General features: G+C 34.8%; 1 protein-coding gene across 1 annotated transcript in view; it reads left to right on the top strand.

The window, feature by feature from the left end:
- Positions 1-1,787: 1,787 nt before the first annotated feature.
- Positions 1,788-19,610, top strand: part of LOC103599966 (progesterone-induced-blocking factor 1) — a 164,090-nt gene continuing 146,267 nt past the window's right edge. Inside the window, exons 1-5 of the mRNA XM_008584173.1 lie at positions 1,788-1,895; positions 2,567-2,700; positions 7,610-7,718; positions 8,004-8,185; positions 9,476-9,601. Of these exons, the coding sequence (XP_008582395.1) occupies positions 1,788-1,895; positions 2,567-2,700; positions 7,610-7,718; positions 8,004-8,185; positions 9,476-9,601 (659 nt within the window). The remainder of the gene's footprint in view (positions 1,896-2,566; positions 2,701-7,609; positions 7,719-8,003; positions 8,186-9,475; positions 9,602-19,610) is intronic.

Below are 19,610 nucleotides of genomic sequence, written 5' to 3'. Positions count from 1 at the left end.
CATAAAGTTAAATATTAAGTGAGATGACGCATATAAAATGGCACAAATCAAGGACATACTGAGTATTCAGATATATTTGCCTTAGTCTCTGGCACTCTACCTTCATTCTCTATCCCTGAATACTTAAAAAGTTTTTTGTTGTTTATTTTTCTCAGTAGTACTCAATACTATTGACTGATTTGTTTCCTCCAAGCACTGTCTTCTGCTGTTGTTCCTGACACACACCCCTGGCTTACCCTTTCCTTCTGTGTATACTCCCTTGGGTTCCCTGAGCTCTTTGTCTTGCGCCCATCCTTTAAATTGTATTCCTCTGCATTCTGTTGTGGTCTTTGTGTAGTTATTAAAGTTGAACTATCAATTTGGCTATGATCTCCCTGGAAGCCAAAGGAGATAGGAAGCACTATAATGATATTAGTTTATAGCTATGAGTATTTACTATGTGTTAGGGGTTTTTATAAGCACTTTACGTTTATCTCTTGATATAATCTTCACAAGAACTCTATGAGGTAGGACACTGAAGTAAGGAGAGGTAAATTAACTGTATTAGTCCATTTCTGTTGCTTTCAACAAAATACCTGGAATTGGGTGATTTATAAGAAAACAAAATTTATTGCTTACAGTTTCAGAGGCTGGGAAGTCCAAAGTCCAGGGAACACATTTGGTGAAGGCCTTGGTGATGGTGACAGTGACCCAGAGGTATCACATGGCAGAAAATGGTGGAGCAGAGAGAGACTAACCTCTCATGTGCTCTTCTTTTAAAACCCTCAGAACCACCACTTTTAATCCATTCACCACAGCATGGTTCTACAATCTAATCACCTCTTCAAAGCCCCACCTTTTAATTACCATAATAGGATTTACCACCCTCAGCAGTTACAGTGGGGATTTGAGCCTCAATGAGGTTGGGAGGGGAGGAGCATCCAATCTGCAGCATTAACCTACCTGAAGTCTGACTGCAGGTAATTCACTTCTAGGCAGCTGAATTCTAGAGTTTGCCTTCCTAACCATAACACTATGCTCTTTTCCAAAACAATTACATGATTAGTATTGTTCAGAAGGGTAAAGCATTCTTCAGGGGAAATAAAGCTTCTTATAGAACCTAGGTCTGAAATGATGTATGTGATAATCTTTTAGGAGGTGATAGAGTATCTTCAACTGTAATCCTATAATATATACCATAGTAACATTCCACTCTTATGGAGAATTTAGTGTAGGAAAAGAACATAATACTACACCAAAGCAAAACCCACTGGATATGCTTTTTCTATAATTATATCTCTCAAACAGCCCTTTGATAGAAACTTGGGAGTTAACATCGCAAAGTTATATTTAAAGTTTAAAGAGGACAAAAACTGTGTCCTACTCATGTTTATACTTACAGTGCCTAGCCCAGGAACAGTCACACAGGGATAGTTTAGTCAGGATTTGTGGAGTGAATGTTACCACACTTAGCTGGTCAGCGCCTTAAGAAGGAATGACTTTAGGATAGGATGTATTTGACATGCCAGGTTCTGGGAGTGGAGCTGATAGTTGGTTGCAAGATCAGAAGTGTTCAAAGAGGGAAAATAAGTAGGAATTCTGTCTCTGTGCCCTGCTGTTCCTCCCAGTTTTCATATTCATTTATATCTTAATTGGTTTATTCAAAAGCATTTTAATTCAATCTTAACTACATACCAGGTAGTGTGTAAAGTGGTGGAGATCTAGTGGTGAGCAGGATAAAGTCCTTGCCCTTAAGATGTTTACACTCTGGTGAGACATATAGAAAACTAATTTGATGGTCCACTGAGATGAGTACTCTGAAGGAGACAAATATTCAAATTATATGCAAGTATTCAGGCAGTGACAACAGGTTAGAGGAAACACGGTACATTCAGAGAACTTCAGATCTCTGTGAGGTTGGAGGGTGAGGTGTGAATATGAGAATGGTGAGAAATGAGGCTTGTAGTGAGCAAGGCCAGATTGTGAATCAGACCTTGTGATCTGCTGTAAGGTTTTCACTTTCTCTCTGTCCCTATATCTCAACAATCCCTTTCTTATGTGCTACTGGTTTGGTGAGGATAAGGGGATGTTAATGCAGAGATATGTTGCAGGGGACACACAGTTTCTTTTTTGCTGAGTCCACATTTGGAACTGCATCGTTAATCTCTTCAGTAACTATTTTTTCATTGTAGACATTGATAGTCATATGGCTCTTCATCTCTAAGTTGTGAACTCAAGAACAGGGACTGTATTTTATTCATTTCTGTATCTTTAGTATCTAATAGTAACTCAGTAAATGTTGAAAAACATCATTTAACATTGGTAGTCATTTTATATATTAATCTAGTAACCAAAACACAGTTGTTATTTTTTTCTTTGGAAAACTGAGTTCATATTTTAAACAACTGAGCTTACAGACCACTCTAAATTTTTTACCTGTTTTTGAGTAGAGAAAAATAAATATAAAAATTGAGGATTTTTTTTAAAATTTAATTACAAGGATATTCAGAGCTTAACAGAAAATTCAATGCATAATTTGGCCAACTATGTTTAATTTGAAATGTTTTATGAATCCTTTGGTTTACAGACATACGAGAAAGATCGAAGAAACTACTCTGAGCTTCAAATTAGATGTCAACGTTTGGCCTTAGAATTAGCAGACACAAAACAGTTAATTCAGCAAGGTGACTACCGTCAACAGAACTATGATAAAGTCAAGAGGTAAGCAGTTAAGATGGCTACAGCAGTTCTCATTTTGAACATGCATCGAAGTCACCTGAATTCTTACCATCAACATCATTAATTCTGCTTTACCTTATTCTTGATTGTACAACTGCATGTAGTTTTGGCAATTTGTTGGGTTTAAACTGTATTTTTATATCAGTTGTCTTTATTTTATTTGGAAGTTTCTGCTGTCTTTTAAAATGTAAGAGAAGATAGGAACCCAAGTAAAGTACCACTTGTGTAAATTTTTTTTAACATTATTTGATGATTATTTTTATGTAATGGAATCAATTTAAATACTTCACAGTTTTCCCTGAAGTTCTTTTTAGCTGTATGTAACTTTCTGACAAAAGATACACACTCTCAAAAAATAACACTTTCTGAGAATATGTGTTTCCCAGTATGTTGCTACTAAGTAACTATGGCACGTGTCTTCCTTTAACTGAAGTATACTTTTCCATTGTTTGTTCAATAATTTAATGAACCACTACTTAGCTGTATGTCCTTAGGTAAATCTCTCATTCTGAGACTAAGTTTTTTCATCTGTGAGGTGGTGCTAATACAAATAACTGTACTATATAAATTTATGTAATGGAATCAATTTAAATACTTCACAGTTTTCCCTGAAGTTCTTTTTAGCTGTATGTAACTTTCTGACAAAAGATACACACTCTCAAAAAATAACACTTTCTGAGAATATGTGTTTCCCAGTATGTTGCTACTAAGTAACTATGGCACGTGTCTTCCTTTAACTGAAGTATACTTTTCCATTGTTTGTTCAATAATTTAATGAACCACTACTTAGCTGTATGTCCTTAGGTAAATCTCTCATTCTGAGACTAAGTTTTTTCATCTGTGAGGTGGTGCTAATACAAATAACTGTACTATATAAACTAAAATCAAATAAAAAAATATTTATGAGGGCCGGCCCGGTGGCGCACTGGAGAGTGCACCGCTTGGGAGCGCGGTGGCGCTCCTGCCGAGGATTCGGATCCCATGTGGAGACCGGTTCCCGCTCACTGGTTGAGCACGGTGCGGGCACAACACCGAGGGTTGTGAACCCGTTACCGGTCAGTAAAAAAGACAAAAAGGAAAAATATATATATATTTATGAAAACCTTTAAATATATGTACACTATATATGTATAAAAGGAGTGACCTTATTCTCATTGTTTACTGCTACATGTACCCACACTTAAAATAATTCTTGAAATATAGTAGTCACTCAATGAATATTTGTTAAATGAATGAATGCTTAAGTTGTATAATTTTTTATAAAGTATATAATACCATAAGTGAATTTTCAAAGACAGGGATATAATCTTGGCACTTCTACTCCCACGAAATGAATGAATGCTTAAGTTGTATAATTTTTTATAAAGTATATAATACCATAAGTGAATTTGCAAAGACAGGGATATAATCTTGGCACTTCTACTCCCACGATTACTATATGTGGTATGCATTATTCTGCCAAAGTATGGTAATTATTGGAGCTTGAAGTTCATGAGAGCTGTTCTCAGTAAGCTCTTGAATAAAGCTGGATTTCAAAAGAAGCATTTAAAAATGAAGTAGATTGTGATGGTAAAATGATACTTTGAGTTGGTATTGTGATTTCCCCTCTGCCACTATAATTCTATAGCAATGATAGATAAAATATAAAAAGAGAAAACTAAAAAGCATATTCAGAAGAGGATAAATGAAACAAGATGAGTCATCAGCTGATAATTATTGAAGCTGGGTGATGAGAGTGTGGGTATTCATTATATCATCTCTATTTTAATATATGGTTTGACTTTCTTTTTAAAATTTTTTTTATTGAAAGGTAATTGATTATACATATTTGTGGGGTACAGCATTGCATATCAATACCTGTACAATATGTGATGCTCAAATCACAATAATTAGTATATATCTTTTTATTTTCTATCATAAAAACCTAGGAATGAAAAATATAGCCTTGATCAAAAAGCAAGATAAGCATCTCCATGTACTAGAAATTGAACAGAGTACAAGAACGGCTCACATTTTGAACTTTTTGGTTCACTCAGAATGAAGGGGTTAAAAAAAAAATGGACAGGTCAAAAAAATATAAGGTTAACAGGAAGGAATAAAAAGCGCTTTCATGCCCTTGATATTCTCACAAATGTACAAGAGGAAACAGGTATATGGATGTTAATTACATCTTTATTAGAAAGAATTCAAATGCTTTTCAATAGCAGAATTGAAAATAAACTGTGATTTATTTTTATGATATAATTCTATGTAGCTGTTAAGGTTTTTAAATTAGATTTGAATGTATCTTTTTTTGTAGCAGTTCTTTACTTTCTGGCCTAATGTAATATTCCTACTTTTATTTAGTAATTTCATTGCTTCATCCCTTTCTCTAAGGAGTCTTGATTTTCTTTGGTGGGGAATGCTATTTAGAAATTAAGATTTGGGCGCTGTGGTCATTGCTACATTGGTCATTGTTTCTAGGCCCTTTAGGTAGGCAAAGGTGGTGGAGAAGGAAGAGAGAAGAGGTTTAACACACTGGATGAAATCATACTGATACCCCTAATTCCAATTCAGCATCACAATAACCAGTTTAAAGTGGCTCCAACTGGCGAAATATAATATAGTACAACTTGAATATCAAAATGAATGACAGTAATCAATATGATCCATTGAATGGAATAAGAATCTATGAGTGCATGCTAATAAATAAACAGGGAAAGAGGATCTTTACAGTAGACTGCCAACCAGTAAGAGTACATATGCATATTAGAATGACTATTTTGTAGCCTTATAGTCATACTTGACTTATAATCATCAATGGAATCTAAAGCCATTGGGCAAAAGTATGTTAGGGAGCAGAATATTTACACAATTTCAAAGTATCTTCCCACGGATTACTTATTAATTGGAAAAAGCAAAAAGTTACCTCTACAGTTGAAAACTGTGGCAGACACCACATTAACCAAGTGATCAAAGTTACTGTCACCAGTAATGAGATAAACCCACATCATATGCCTCTTCATGTGATATACTGAGGACATGTTATCACTTCTGTAGTATTCCTGCCCAAAGTGCTTAACCTGAATTTACTCATGAGGGAACATCAGACAAATGAAAATTGAGAGACATTTTGTGATGCGGTTGTCCTGTGCTTTACAAAAAAATTTAATGTCATAAAAGGCAAGGAAAATCTAAGGAACTGTTTTGGGTCAAGGGAGACTAAAGACACATGACGTCCAGCTGCAACACGTGATAATAGATTGGATTTTGGATCAGGGAAAAATTTTCCATAAAGGACATTTTTGGAACAGTTGACAAAATTTGAAAATGGATTGTATATTAGATAATAGTATTATATTAGGGCTAAGTCTCCTGATTATATAAGAGAATGTCTTTAAACATAGGAAATTCACACTAAATTATTTAGGGGTAAAGGGACCTAATGTCTGCATATAACTCTTAAATAGTTGAGGAAAAATATACACATATGAGAGTGTATGTGTAGATGTGTATGTGTGTGTGTATCCATATATATATATTCACATATATGAACAAGAGAGAGGAAATGAATAAATATGACAAAGTAACTCTTAAATAGTTGAGGAAAAATATACACATATGAGAGTGTATGTGTAGATGTGTATGTTTGTGTGTATCCATATATATATATTCACATATATGAACAAGAGAGAGGAAATGAATAAATATGACAAAGTAATATTTAACAAATATTACGAGGTATATGACAATGTTAACAATTGGTGAGTTAAAGTTTTTTTACAGACCACACATGGTATAGACACATACTCATTATCTAGGGAGATGATATAGGAGCAGTGAGGAAAATATAGGTGACTTCAACTTTATCTGTAATGTTTTGTCTTTTAAAAAGGAAAACAAAAGTATAGGCAAATGTTAACTGTTGTCTACAGTGCATAGCAAGTTAACGGGTGTTTGGCTATATCATGCCCCCTAATAACATTCTACATAAAAAAAAAATCATAGCAAAAGGAGCAGGATCATTATTGCAAGAATAAAAATATCTGCATGTAAAAGTACAAAATACTTTCAATAATATGTACCAAGATATTAATACTGATAATTATCTTTAGTTAGTGGATTTATGGGTGATTGTTATTTTTTAATTTGTGCTTCGCTTAGTTTTCTTCAAAACACATAACGCTTTGTTAACCAAAGGTGAAAGAAGCTTTCTAAAAGAATTATGGGAATGATGATGAAAAGAAAAACAATTCTTAACAAACCTCTCCATGGAAATACCAGGAAGGTCAATGAAATAAAGTGCAAAGGCCCTGCTTCTAACTGGAGAGGAGTAAAGAGTTAGTAAATTTATTTCTCTGCTCATTTCTTAAGAGATGTCTGTTGTAGGTTTTGGTCCAATTCTTGGTTTTACTGTTTTGGTGAGAGAGCTGGTCTGAAAATGGAAATTAAAATCTCTGGGTAATCAAACAATTTGTGAATGAAATAGTCACAAGAATGCCTGCTTACGTATCTGCTATGCAATCTGAGTGACAAGTTGTGAGGGTTTTTTGACCCTAACTGAAACAAAAGCCTAGAGCCACCTATAAATTCCTTAGAAGTTTTGGCTTCAAGATAAGAATGACAATAATTAGTGAAAAAATACCAAACTGTACCTTAGAAAATTTTATTATTTACTTTACTCTTTAGCGTAGTTTACCTATTTGTTTTTTAAAGATAAAAGATGTATTGAACAGGGTCTTGAACAGAGTCCCTTCTAAATTTGAAAAGTAGATACTTAGTAGTTCATAGAATGACACCAAAGCCCCACTTCTAGTGTGTTTGTCTCCTGATACATAGTCAACCCTTTTAAAATGTTCACTGTAAAAGGGGATGAAAAATTTACATGTGTATTTCAATTATATTTCAATAGTGAACGTGATGCATTTGAACAGGAAGTAACTGAGCTTAGGAGAAAACATGAAATACTTGAAGCCTCTCATGTAGTTCAAGCTAAAGAAAGAAGTGAATTATCAAAAGAGGTAAGCTTATAAATAGAGTCACTTATATTTTATTGTACAGTATTAGTGGAAAATAGCCCAGGGTGGAATTATGTGAAGGACATTTTTCCTTTTTGATGTAGTTGCCAAAACAACAGAGACTTTTAGTAGCTCTTTTTGAATAGAAAATTGCAAGGTAAGAATTAGCCCTTTTAAAAAGAATCTTTATGTGCTGAGTGAAGGCATGAATGAAAAAAATTAATACAGTCAACCTTGAAAAGTAAGACAGCATTGCTCTGGACACTGTTTGTCTCTACATGTACATAGGTAGCCACCTTACAGCAGACTGTTACTCTACTGCAAAAAGACAAAGAATATCTCAATCGCCAAAACATGGAGCTTAGTGTTCGCTGTGCCCATGAGGAGGATCGCCTTGAAAGACTTCAAGCTCAACTTGAGGAAACCAGAAAGGCTAGAGAAGAGATGTATGAAAAATATGTAACATCCAGGCAAGATATACATTCTTTTCCATGTTAATAGATATAATTAACACCATCTTCTTTGAGGGCACTCTTGGTTTGGGGGAAGACAAATGATTTCTTTTTAAGGTCTGTGGGACAATATTAACATAATATTTCCATTTTGTTTCTTTAAGATTGTCTTTCCTAGTTGTTTTTTTTTTTTATTGGTTTTCTTTTTTAAGACATTGTTTTTTTCAGCAACACCAAAACCCTGTTTCTTTTAGAGAGGGAGATATATACTATAAATATTTTTTTTTCTGAGACATAATCTTTAATTCCCTATGACAAAAATCTCTAAGTATTTTTTGAAAGAAAGTATGAGTATATGAGTATCTCTATAGAAGTATATTTTTGAAATACTTATGAGTATGCTGATGATTTTCTGACTGTTTGAAATGTAAAAGAAGAATAAGGAGGCAGTATTGCATACTGATTTAACTTACAGGCCATGGATCAGACAACCTGCCAATCCTGCCTTCTTTTTTCTGTTAGATGTATATAAGATACCAGAGTTCCTTTATACTAATATTCCTTATAATCTTTGAATTATTTATTTTTATCAGCACATCAAAAACTAAAACAAAGTTTAAATTTTACCTTTAACAGTTTACACATTCATAACTTTATCAGTAGCCTATAGTATTTTTTTCATCAGTCTGTGCTGTTCTTGCTAATACATTATATAATGCTTTGACTTTGCTAAAAAATCAGTGTGGCTATGGTTGTCATGGTTGGAAGGAAAGATTTTGTAAAAAGTATGTTAGAGTCATTTCGTTTTTATATTTTTGTTAATAGTATTTCTCAACATGCACCATATAAGAGTATTATTTTTAAAGGACATTCCATATGCATCAGTTTTCAAGCCTCAGCCATGTGCATTAAAAATTATTAATAAGAGTTTAGAGCGTGATGCTGATAACACCAAGGTCCAGGGTCAATCCCTGTACTGGCCAGCCACCAAAATTTTAAAAAGGTGTCAAAAACTATTAGTAAAATATTTTTGAAGGTGAATAATTATTCAACTTGAGTTACTAAGATTTTATACAGTACTTAAGCTTTTGGGGCAACGTGTTTAACAGATTGAGATCTTAGATGGAACTAGTTTGGAATAGTATTTTTAGGAATTATAAAACTTTATGTCTAATAGTTAAGTTTTTCAAATAATGTAGTATATGCAGCATACTTCATATAAGATATTAAAATCTTACATGGAGGGCAAAAGTCTATTTATTTCACACACACAGAAAACTCATGGATATTCCTTCTGACTCCTTGCAGAGACCATTATAAAACAGAATATGAAAATAAACTACATGATGAACTGGAACAAATCAGATTGAAAGCTAATCAAGAAATTGATCAACTTCGAAGTGCCTCTAGGGAAATGTATGAACGGGAAAACAGGTAAAATATTTTTTAAAAAAAAAAAGCTTGTGTGGTATTTTATTTCTCTTTGTTTGCAGGTTATAGAAGTTTTGATATTAAATGCTATTTCTATGAGATAATGTCTTTGAATACATTAATGAAAACTTGTCATAAATCTAAATATAAATATAATGGAAACATTAAAGTTCTAAAGTCTTTGATAGCTTGCTTGGAACAGGGTTTACCAGACTTTAAGTCTTTTTACTCTGGTATTCCCATTATCTCTTTTTTATCCCAGTAATTTGTCTTTTTGCCTTTACCTCAGTTCAGATCGAGGACAGAGATGAAAAGGAAGTTAGAGGATACTAAGAGACACCAGTAGTTCTTCCTGTAATATTCCAACAATTTCTCCTGGAAAATTTTAAAATCTGGAATACTAATGTGAAATATTACATGTGCCTCATTTAGCTGCTGGTCCTGAAAAATGTCATATTAGATAATCCTGAAGAAATACCATTTGTATTCATGCAGTTACTTTTAGATGATATATATGAGAGTACTTCAAAAAGTTCATGGGAAGATTTATATTATCTTTTAATTCTCTTTTTCCACGACTTTTTGAAGTACCTTTCTATTAGGAATTATTGGCAATATTAGCGGGAAATAAATGCTACTTATTTCAGTGACAGTTACTTTTATACCATTATGATAATTCATGTGGCATTTGAAAGTTTATTTTAACAAGAAAATTATTTTGGAATTGACTTAATTGTCATACTAGCTTATCAGCACTGATCTGAGTGTATGATATTTTGATTGTTGTCAGCAAGATTTTAAACAAGACTTAAACTATAATTACCATTGTAAAATGTCATTTCTACTAGCAGTATAGTAGCATAAAATTTGGGGTTTCCACCCCTCAGTTCCAGAGGAAAAAGTTGTTCTATTAGTAGAGTATAAACTACGTATGTAGAATTATCCTTTGGATAATAGACTGGCAAAGATGTTTTTTAAATTACTGTTAAATTGTTATTTTAATACAGCAGATTGAGGGAGACTTTTATGATAATGCCTCTTTGAGTGGTATGATTTTGTTCTTCAGTTTCTTTTGTGAAAATGTTGTCACATATGTATTAATTCACTGTTTACATTATTAGTAAGGCATCTGCCCAACAGTAGGCTATTAGTAGTTAAGTTTGAGGGGAGTCAAAAGTTATTTGCAGAATTTTGATTGCGTAGCTGTTGGCACGCCTAACCCCTGCATTGTTCAAGGGTCAGCTGTACCACATAAGCCTAGTTGTGTAGTAGTAGTCTGTACTATCTAGGTTAGTGTGTGTATGCACAATAGTGTTCGTATGATGAGGAAATCACCTAATGACACATTTCTCAGAACATTTCCCTGTTGTCAAGCAACATCATGCTGTATCTATATCATGCTATATATATATTTTTTGAGGCTTCTTCACATAACCTTATGATTTTAAGATTCATTTGCTGTTGCACTTAGTTTTCCCTTCATGTTCATTACTTACGTATGACATTTTTATAAACATACATACTTAGGACAGCAGGGTTTTTAGGAGATTAGAGAGATGCATACAGAGAGATTAAAGAATTCCAAAGAATGTCTTTTCTAAATTTTGCTTGGTCCATCCCTGTATTAGGAAAGAAGGATCCTGTAGCTTGTGGTCACTTGCTCTCAGGATTCAAAATTCAGACTAAAAGAAGAGGTGTGCACCTAATATAGAATAAGCTTTTAAGTTTTATGTTGGAAATTTTTACACTTGAGCTTCATGTAATTCTCAGCAATAAATACGCTTATTTAGCAAATATTTATTGAGATCTACTATATGTCAGCTACATGCTAGATGCCATAGATACAGTGGTGACCTTTGTCTTTACAAAGGTGGTGGTCTAATAGAGGATAAGGGCAAATAGAGAAACTACTATCATAAGGAGTGTGATAATAATGGAGGAAATGTCAGGATACAAAGGATGAGACTACCTGTGTATTTAACCCAGCCTTGGGAGGAATCAGGGAAAACTTCATGGAGGAAGAAATACCCATGCTGACACCTATGTGATGACCAAGAGTAAGATATGAGTTAGGGGAGGGGAAGAAATTGTGGGAATGAATGTACAGCATATATGAAAACCAGGAGGCAAGACATAATGAAACCTTTTGAACAAACTGGAAAGAATTAAGTATGGCTAAAGCATAGACTGAGAGGCAGGGAATTGTAAGAGATGAAAGAAGAAAGAAACAGGAGCCCAAATCATGCATTTGAACCTTGTGTAAGAGCTGTGGGGAAAAGTGAAAGATTTTAAGAAGAGGCATGATATGACCTGATTTTATATCAAAAGATCACTGCAATTTGGAGAATAGATGGGAAAGATGTAAGACAAAGAGGCCGCTTTTAGAGGTTGTTTCCATTATGAAGATGAGAAGTGGTGATGGAACTGGATTAGTAGCAGTAGACATGGAGAGAAATGAGCCAGATTGGAAAAATGTTTAGGAGGTAGAAACAATGGGACTCAGTGACTAGACTGGATTGATGGAGTGAGAAGTTAAGGATGTCATGCAGGTTTAACAGCAGCGTGGATGGTGACACAGTTTTTAAAACGTAAGAAAAATAGGAAAACATGATAAGTTTAGTTTAGTTTCATTTGAAGTGTCTGTCAAATAGAAAAGATTCTGACTATAGAAGATTCTGAACCTCAGGAGAAAGGTCTGGGCATGACAGAGACCTGTGGCATAGGTCATATTATTTCTGTTTTGCAAGTAAGTACTGTTAGTTCTGTGGTTCAGTTCTGTTATGGATTTTATTGGCTTTTGTTCACTGAGCCAATAACCTTAAAATTTATGGGATTATTTCTGTGGTAAAATACACGATTATTCCTAAACAATCCATGTAGCCATATAAACTTTGGTATACAATCATTTTGAGAATTTCCTAATATTTTGCTGTTCTTTAAAAAATCCTTTAAATTTTTTAAATGCTTTAAAAATGCATTTAAAATCCTTTAAAATGCATCCCATTGTAACATAAGTTTAGATATATTAACGCCTATTATCTAGATGTTTGATAGAGGTATGTTGATAAAGCTCTGTGAGGAAACAGAGCCATTTCTGGAAGCAAGAATGCTGAAAGCAGACTTCCTTGTCCCCAGGGTTGTTCTGGCCCGATATCCACAACGAATTGGATTCCACCTAACCAGGTGATTCCTGGGATTGGGGCTGCCCTGGATGCCCTAGCCAGCATAGGACCCAGAATTGATCCCATGGATATTGAAGCTAGGGTGGACATTTGCCACCAGGTGGTGCCAAACTGCCCCCCAAGCCCTGATGGATTTTAATTGCACAGGGACACCTAACCAGCTAGTTTTATAGGCTTGCCTTTATCATTTTGACCTCACAGTAGTCTAACCCTGTATTTCATGTGACTGAATCTGTTTGGGTCATGGTTTCTTCTTTATGGTATGATTTAACTGTAGTTAGAATTTGTGTCCCACTAGTCTTCCACAAGGTAAAAATAAATTTTAAATTATTTCTTTTGTAGTCTCCAATTTAAAATAGTTAAGAGAAGAATTTTAGTATTCCTTGTTATGAAACATGAAATTCAAAACAAGTTTATGCATTTAGGCTCTTTCCCCCCCTGGGTAAATTAATCTTTTGCTTTGGACTTAGATGTATAATTGCATCAACTGTATTTTATCAAAGTGTGCTGTTATAAAATGAGTTAAAACGGATAAAGTACTTACACTTGCGTATTTGTACTTAGACTTCTTACCTCTCCCCCAATAAACATTTTTAGAAGAAAGTCAAATAAGAGTAGAGAAATATATTTTGCCTTTAGTTTGCTTTCTATACATTGGAGAACATTAAGAAGAAGGCCTTTTATTTTGTCTTCTTAAATATGGAAAAGACAGGTGGAACTCATGCCATCTTATCTTGGTATTTGTCCCTTCAGTCATTCCAGTGGTTTCTGAAGTTAAGGGATTGAGAGAGGAGGAAGAGAGTAGAAGATATAAAGACTTTAAAAAAGACAGAGATAAGCAAAGAGAGAACTTGGGTATTTGGATATATAAAAAATACTACAGTTGGAATTATAATGTGTATGTATCCTTTGGCTCAATCTGTGAGTTAGGCTTCTTGTCTCTTTCTAGTTACTTTAAAATACCAGTTTGGAACTGTGGGAAATAATGAGTGAAACTCAGTCCAGTAGTGAAATTTATTTTATAAATAACTTTTTGCTTAGTAGGTATTATGTGACTGAAATGTTATCGACCCTCTTACATGTTTGGAAATAAGACATTGTTCCATGAACAGGAGTATATTATGAAAGAGATTTGGATCAAAAACTAAACTTAAATCCTGGCTTATTAGCTGAGTGGATAAGTCATTTAATATTCCTGAAATTTAATTTTCTTTTATAAAATGAGGACTGTTAATATTATTAATACTTCACAAGGTGGCCTGTGTGATCTAAATGAGATAATATATGTGAAAAGTGCATTATAAATTGTAAAGCTACATGTAAATATAATCATTTTGATACCTTTTGCCTATGTGGAATACCTAAAGAAAAAATTTTTTATCCATTGTGTTAACAATTTAAGTAAAATGAGCATTATATAAAAGTTAACTGATAACATTATGACATTATTTATCATCATTAGAAGGTACTATTACAAAATATATAGCTATCCTTAAATGTTTATCTCCACAGCATTTATCCAGTTTTCTTTCTTTTTGTGTGTGTGTGGTGGCTGGCTGTTACAGGGATCCAAACCCTTGACCTTGGTGTTATAGCACCATGCTCTAACCAACTGAGCTAACTGGCCAGGCCTAACCATTTTTCTTTCTTTAAAAAAAAAAAAAAAATTACATATTTCATTTTATAATTTCTACAGTTATTTGAGATATCTCTCTAAGGTCTTCCAAAAGTATGCAAATATCAACAGAGGAAGAGAAATAAACTTTTCAAAGACATCTAAGTTTAGCAAAATAAATTGCATCAAAAATCAATAAAACAATATAAACACAATGACACTTCAAAAAGTTTGTGGAAAAATGAAATTGAAACATAATGGAAATCTTTCCATGAACTTTTTTCTTATTTAAATTTTTCCTTTAAAAAAAAAAAACAAAAAAACTAAGATTAAAGAAAATATGTTCTGTGACCACAATAACAGAAGGAAATTTAGAAAACTCACAAATGCGTGGAAAACAACACTCTCCTAAATAAACAATGGGTAAAAAGAAAAATCACGGAAATTACAGAGCACTTTGAGATAAAGATCAAAGCACAACATATCAAAATTTATAGAATGCAGGGCTCATGCTGCACTTAGAGGAAAATTTATACTTATAAACACCTTTATGAAAAATAAGAAAAGTCTCAAATCAGTAATGTAAACCTCTCCATTGAGAAAATAGAAAAAGTACAGCTAACTAAACCAAAAGCAAATATACGTAGGAAATAACAAAGTTTACAACAGAAATATATGAAATAGGGAATTAAAAAACAATAGAGAAAATCAACAAAACCAAAAGCTGATTCATTAGAAAGATCAATAAAATTTGCAAACCTTTATCTAAACTGACAAAGAAAAAAGAAGACCAAAATTACTAAAATAAGAAATAAAGTAGGAGCATTATTACATTGTCAGTGTGGCTTTTTGTGGTGATAAGATTTAGTTTCTCTCATTTGTATTTTTGTTCTACTAGTGGGTTTTGTTCTTTCTTGTGTATTTGTGGTAGTGATTATCATGTTTTGTATACCAGCTTCAGGACTTCCTTGAAGATTTCTTGTAGAGCTAGTCATATGGTGGTGAACTTCTGCAGCTTTTGTTTGTCAGGAAATACACTGTTTTCCCCTCATTTGTGAAGGATAGCCTTGCTGGGTACTGTATTCTTAGCCAGCAGTATTTTCTTTCAGTATTTTGAATATATCATCCCATTTTCTTCTAGCCTGCAGAGTTTCTGTTGCGAGATCTGCTGTTAGTCTGATAGGGGCTCCCTTACAGGTGACTTATGCTTTTCTCTTGCTTCTTTCAATATTCTCTCTCTGTCTTTGAGCTTTGCCAGTTTGACTTCAATGTATCCTTTTTTGGTTGAATCTGTTTGGTGATTGTTGAGCCTCCTGGAGCTGAAGGTCCTTGTCTTTCTCTATACCTGGTAAGTTTTCTGTTATAATTTCATTGAATAGGTTTTCCATGCCTTTTCCTTTCTCTTCCCCTTCTGGAACACCCATGACTCAAATGTTTGTGCACTTAAGGTTGTCTGCTAGCTCTATTAGATTTTCTTCAATTTTTAAGATTCTGTTTTCCTTTTATTTTTTGGCTGTCTGGGTTATTTTGAAAAGACTATATTGAGATGGGAAATTTGGGCCGGCCAGGTGGCGCACTGCTACAGTGCGCCGCTTGGGAGCGCGGCGGCCCTCCCGCCGAGGGTTCGGATCCCACATACAGACCGGTTCCGCTCACTGGCTGAACGAGGTGCGGGCGCAACACCAAGGGTTGCGATCCCGTTGCCGATCCCGTTGCCGGTCCCGGCCTGGTACGGGCGTGACACTGAGGGTTGCGATCCGTTGCCGGACACGAAAAAAGACAAAAAGGAGATGGGAAATTATTTCTTCTGCTGTTCTAGCCTGCTACCTAAGCTATCAGTTGTGATTTTAATTTCATTGTGTGAATCTTTCAGTTCCATGAGTTCTGCTACATTCTTTTTAAGGTATTGATCTCTTTGTAAATTTCCTCCTTCAAATCCTGGATTTTTTTTTTCTCATTTCATTATTTTGTCTAACTGAGTCTTGTATCTCAGTGAGTTTCCTTAAGATTGTTGCTGAAAATTCCTTTTCAGTCATTTCAAGGATTTCCTGCTCTACAGGGTCTGGTATTTGAGAATTACTGTATTCTTTTAGTGGTGTCATATTTTCTTGGGTTTTTGTATTTCTAGTATCTCTACATTGATGTCTGCTCATCTGGTAGAGCAGTTGCTTCTTCTGTTACTCTGGAGTGGCTTTGAGGAGAGAAATGTCCTCTTCTTTTTCTTGGTCTCCTTTGGTAACTCTCCTTATGTCAATGAAATCAAGTGTCCAGTGGGCCGCCTGCATGGTGGCTGTGACTGGCGCTGTGGTATGGAACCACTTTTTCAGCATTGGGGCAGTGGCAGTGGCTGTGATGGGCCACCCATTTGGAAGGGGTGTTTTCAGCATGCTCTCTTGACTTCTTCTGGGTGATGGGGGCTGCCCTCAGCTCCTTGCCTAGAATCCCAGGTGTGCTTTGCTTCTTGAGTGCTTCCAGGTGGAGGGAGATGAAGCCCTCAGCTCCTTGCCTAGGACCTTGGATGTGCTCTCTTGCCTGCTTCTAGGTGGCCCATTTTACTTTAATGAAATAATGTAGACATAGAGGGTCCACATGCCATTTGTTTCTGCCTACTTAACTGCAAAAATAGCTGACTTATTTATTGTCTAAATACTGTGAGATAATAAAGTAAGGGGAGGTAAATTCAGCTTATTATATAAGTTTTTCCAGAAAGTAATACTACCTTTATCTAATGTAGTCTCATTATTGTAAACACAGAGAGAACTATTTTGAGCACTACTTTAAAAAGGGTAAGGATGAATTTGTTAGAGGCATTCATTATGCTCTTGATGTTGTACACAATCTGGAAATTCAAACAGCTTTACAATTGTTTGAGAGGGGGTAGGCAGTAGAAGAAAGGAGATCGAAAAAATGTTCTTTAAGTGTAACAATTAGTATTGCTTTAGTGACTTTATTTTCCCACCAAATCAGTAAAACCCATCTTGACCACAATTTATCTTCCAAACATACTCAAGAAGAAACTTTAATGTCATAAACTTGCAATTTGTGTAGAATTTTGGAGTGATATTAAACAGCTTTGAATCTTGAGTCTAAATTTTCTTACAAGTTAGTTGAGTGTATATAATGCATTGTAGTAGATGAATTAGTTTACAGAGGTTCTGTTCATCATTTTAAAAGTGCATATCCTCATAAGTGCCTAAGCAAACTCACAAACAAACCTCTTTTGTTCATATCTTACCAGACATCTGTATGATTTTTAAAATTTCTTTTAGGGGAAAACTTAAGAATATTCAACTTCATCTTTTCAAACTTAAGAAAATTCAACTTCGTTAGATTATTCTGAAAGTATATGGCTTTGCAGGTATCTTTCAGCATCCTAACTTTTCAAATAACTGTAAATGAATTTTTAGTCAGCTATCTTTTATTGTTAACTATATTCCTTATGCCTATAGGTGATTACCACATGTGATCACCACTTTATTAATAACATTTAAATATTTAAAGGTGTATAGGGTGTTCCAGATATGAAGCAAGGTGAGTTCAGTTTTACCTGCATCGTATAGTTCATTGAGCAGTGGGAGGCTGGTAAAGTAGGATTGGGCCAGATTTTAAAGGCCCTGTTGTCAGGGGGGAATTCTTGGAGGTTTTGTAGTAGAAGAGTGACATGATTCACTCATTTTTTTGTAACTACACTTGCAGTGTGGGGTAGATTATAGTTGAAGAGAGCTTAGAGGCAGGGAGATTCGTTAGGAGGCTATTGCGAAGTTTAGGTGAAGATGAGAAGTGGAATGAGAACAATAGATGAATTTAAAGAATATTTAGGCACTAGAATTGGCAAGACCTGGTGGTTAACAGGAAGTGAACATCAGGAATGACTTCAGCTTTTCTACTTCAGTAGTCACAGACTGATGGACGATAAGGCATGGCCATTAACTCCAGGTTGCAGATAAGATTTAGAAAGGAAGATAATTAATTCCAGATCTCTTACAGATGTGGCAGCTCTGACCAAGCCCAGAAGTGCTTGCCTAAGATCACATAATCTATTCCTAGAGATGTTTCTCTGCTTTGCCCCAGATATGACTCCCCTCAGCCCACAGGGTACCAGAAGGAATAGTAACCTGCTGAAGCCTCTCCAGGAGTCTCCTCCATTTTTCCCAAGATGCTGTTACACGTTATCATTTTCTTTTTATACAATAAAAAATCTGGAGAAATATTGCCATAGTAGTCATTCTCTATATGAATACTTTCATATTTTTAATTTAGATTTTTATATTTAGGTAACATACTAACAATAGCTACTGTTTATTGAGTACCTATTAATTTTGGAAAGTAGTAAAGAGGCCTTTATTTTTCCATAAAATGTTATTTTTTTATAGGGCTTACCTCTCCAACACTACTCTTCAAAGACCCAAACTCTCCACTTGTGACTAGAGCCCATCTCCTCTCCTGCTCAAGGAACTTCAGCACTTCTCCCCTTTGTCTCCTACATTGTCAGTTTTCCCTTTGCTACCTGATATTTCCTAACCATGTACAAACGTATTATTTCTCCCATCTTTAAAAAGCCTTTCTTTTCTCTACTTTCCACACTAACCCCTGCCTTATTCCTTTAGTCCCCTTTGCAACCAAATTCTTAGAGTCTTATATATCCATTTTTAAAAATCCACTGTCAAGCTTTTGGCCCCCCATGTCACTCCAACAAAGTTGTTTTTTTCAAAGCCCCAAGACCTTCATGTTGCCAAAATCCAGTGGTTACATTCTCAGTTCTCATCTAACTTGGCCTTATCAGCAATATTTAACACAGTTGATCACTCCCCACTCCTGGAAACACATTCTTTAACTATTAACTTCTTCCCTTCCTCACTGGCTGTGCCTATTCAGTCTCTTTGCTTGTGTCCTCTTATCTCCTTGACATCTTTTGCAGCTTGTATCTTTTGGCATTTCTTCTTGGTTATCTTAAATTTAACATGTCTAGAAGCAAACTTCTGTCCCACACTCTACCACTAACCCTGCTCTTCCTTCAGTTTTACCCAGCTCAATTAAAGTCAGCTCTATTCTTCTATTTGTTCAGGCCAATAACCTAAAGTCTCTTCAACCTCTTCTCTTTTTCACATTCCGTATTCTATTCCTCAGCAAATTCTTTTGGTGTGTCATCAAAATTTTTAATCTCTGGGCCGGCCCGGTGGCGCACTGGAGAGTGTGCTGCTTGGGAGTGCGGCGG

Source organism: Galeopterus variegatus, unplaced genomic scaffold, assembly GCF_000696425.1.
Source record: "Galeopterus variegatus unplaced genomic scaffold, G_variegatus-3.0.2 Scaffold3166, whole genome shotgun sequence".
Lineage (NCBI taxonomy): Eukaryota > Metazoa > Chordata > Mammalia > Dermoptera > Cynocephalidae > Galeopterus > Galeopterus variegatus.
This window is presented reverse-complemented; position numbering and strand designations above follow the sequence as displayed.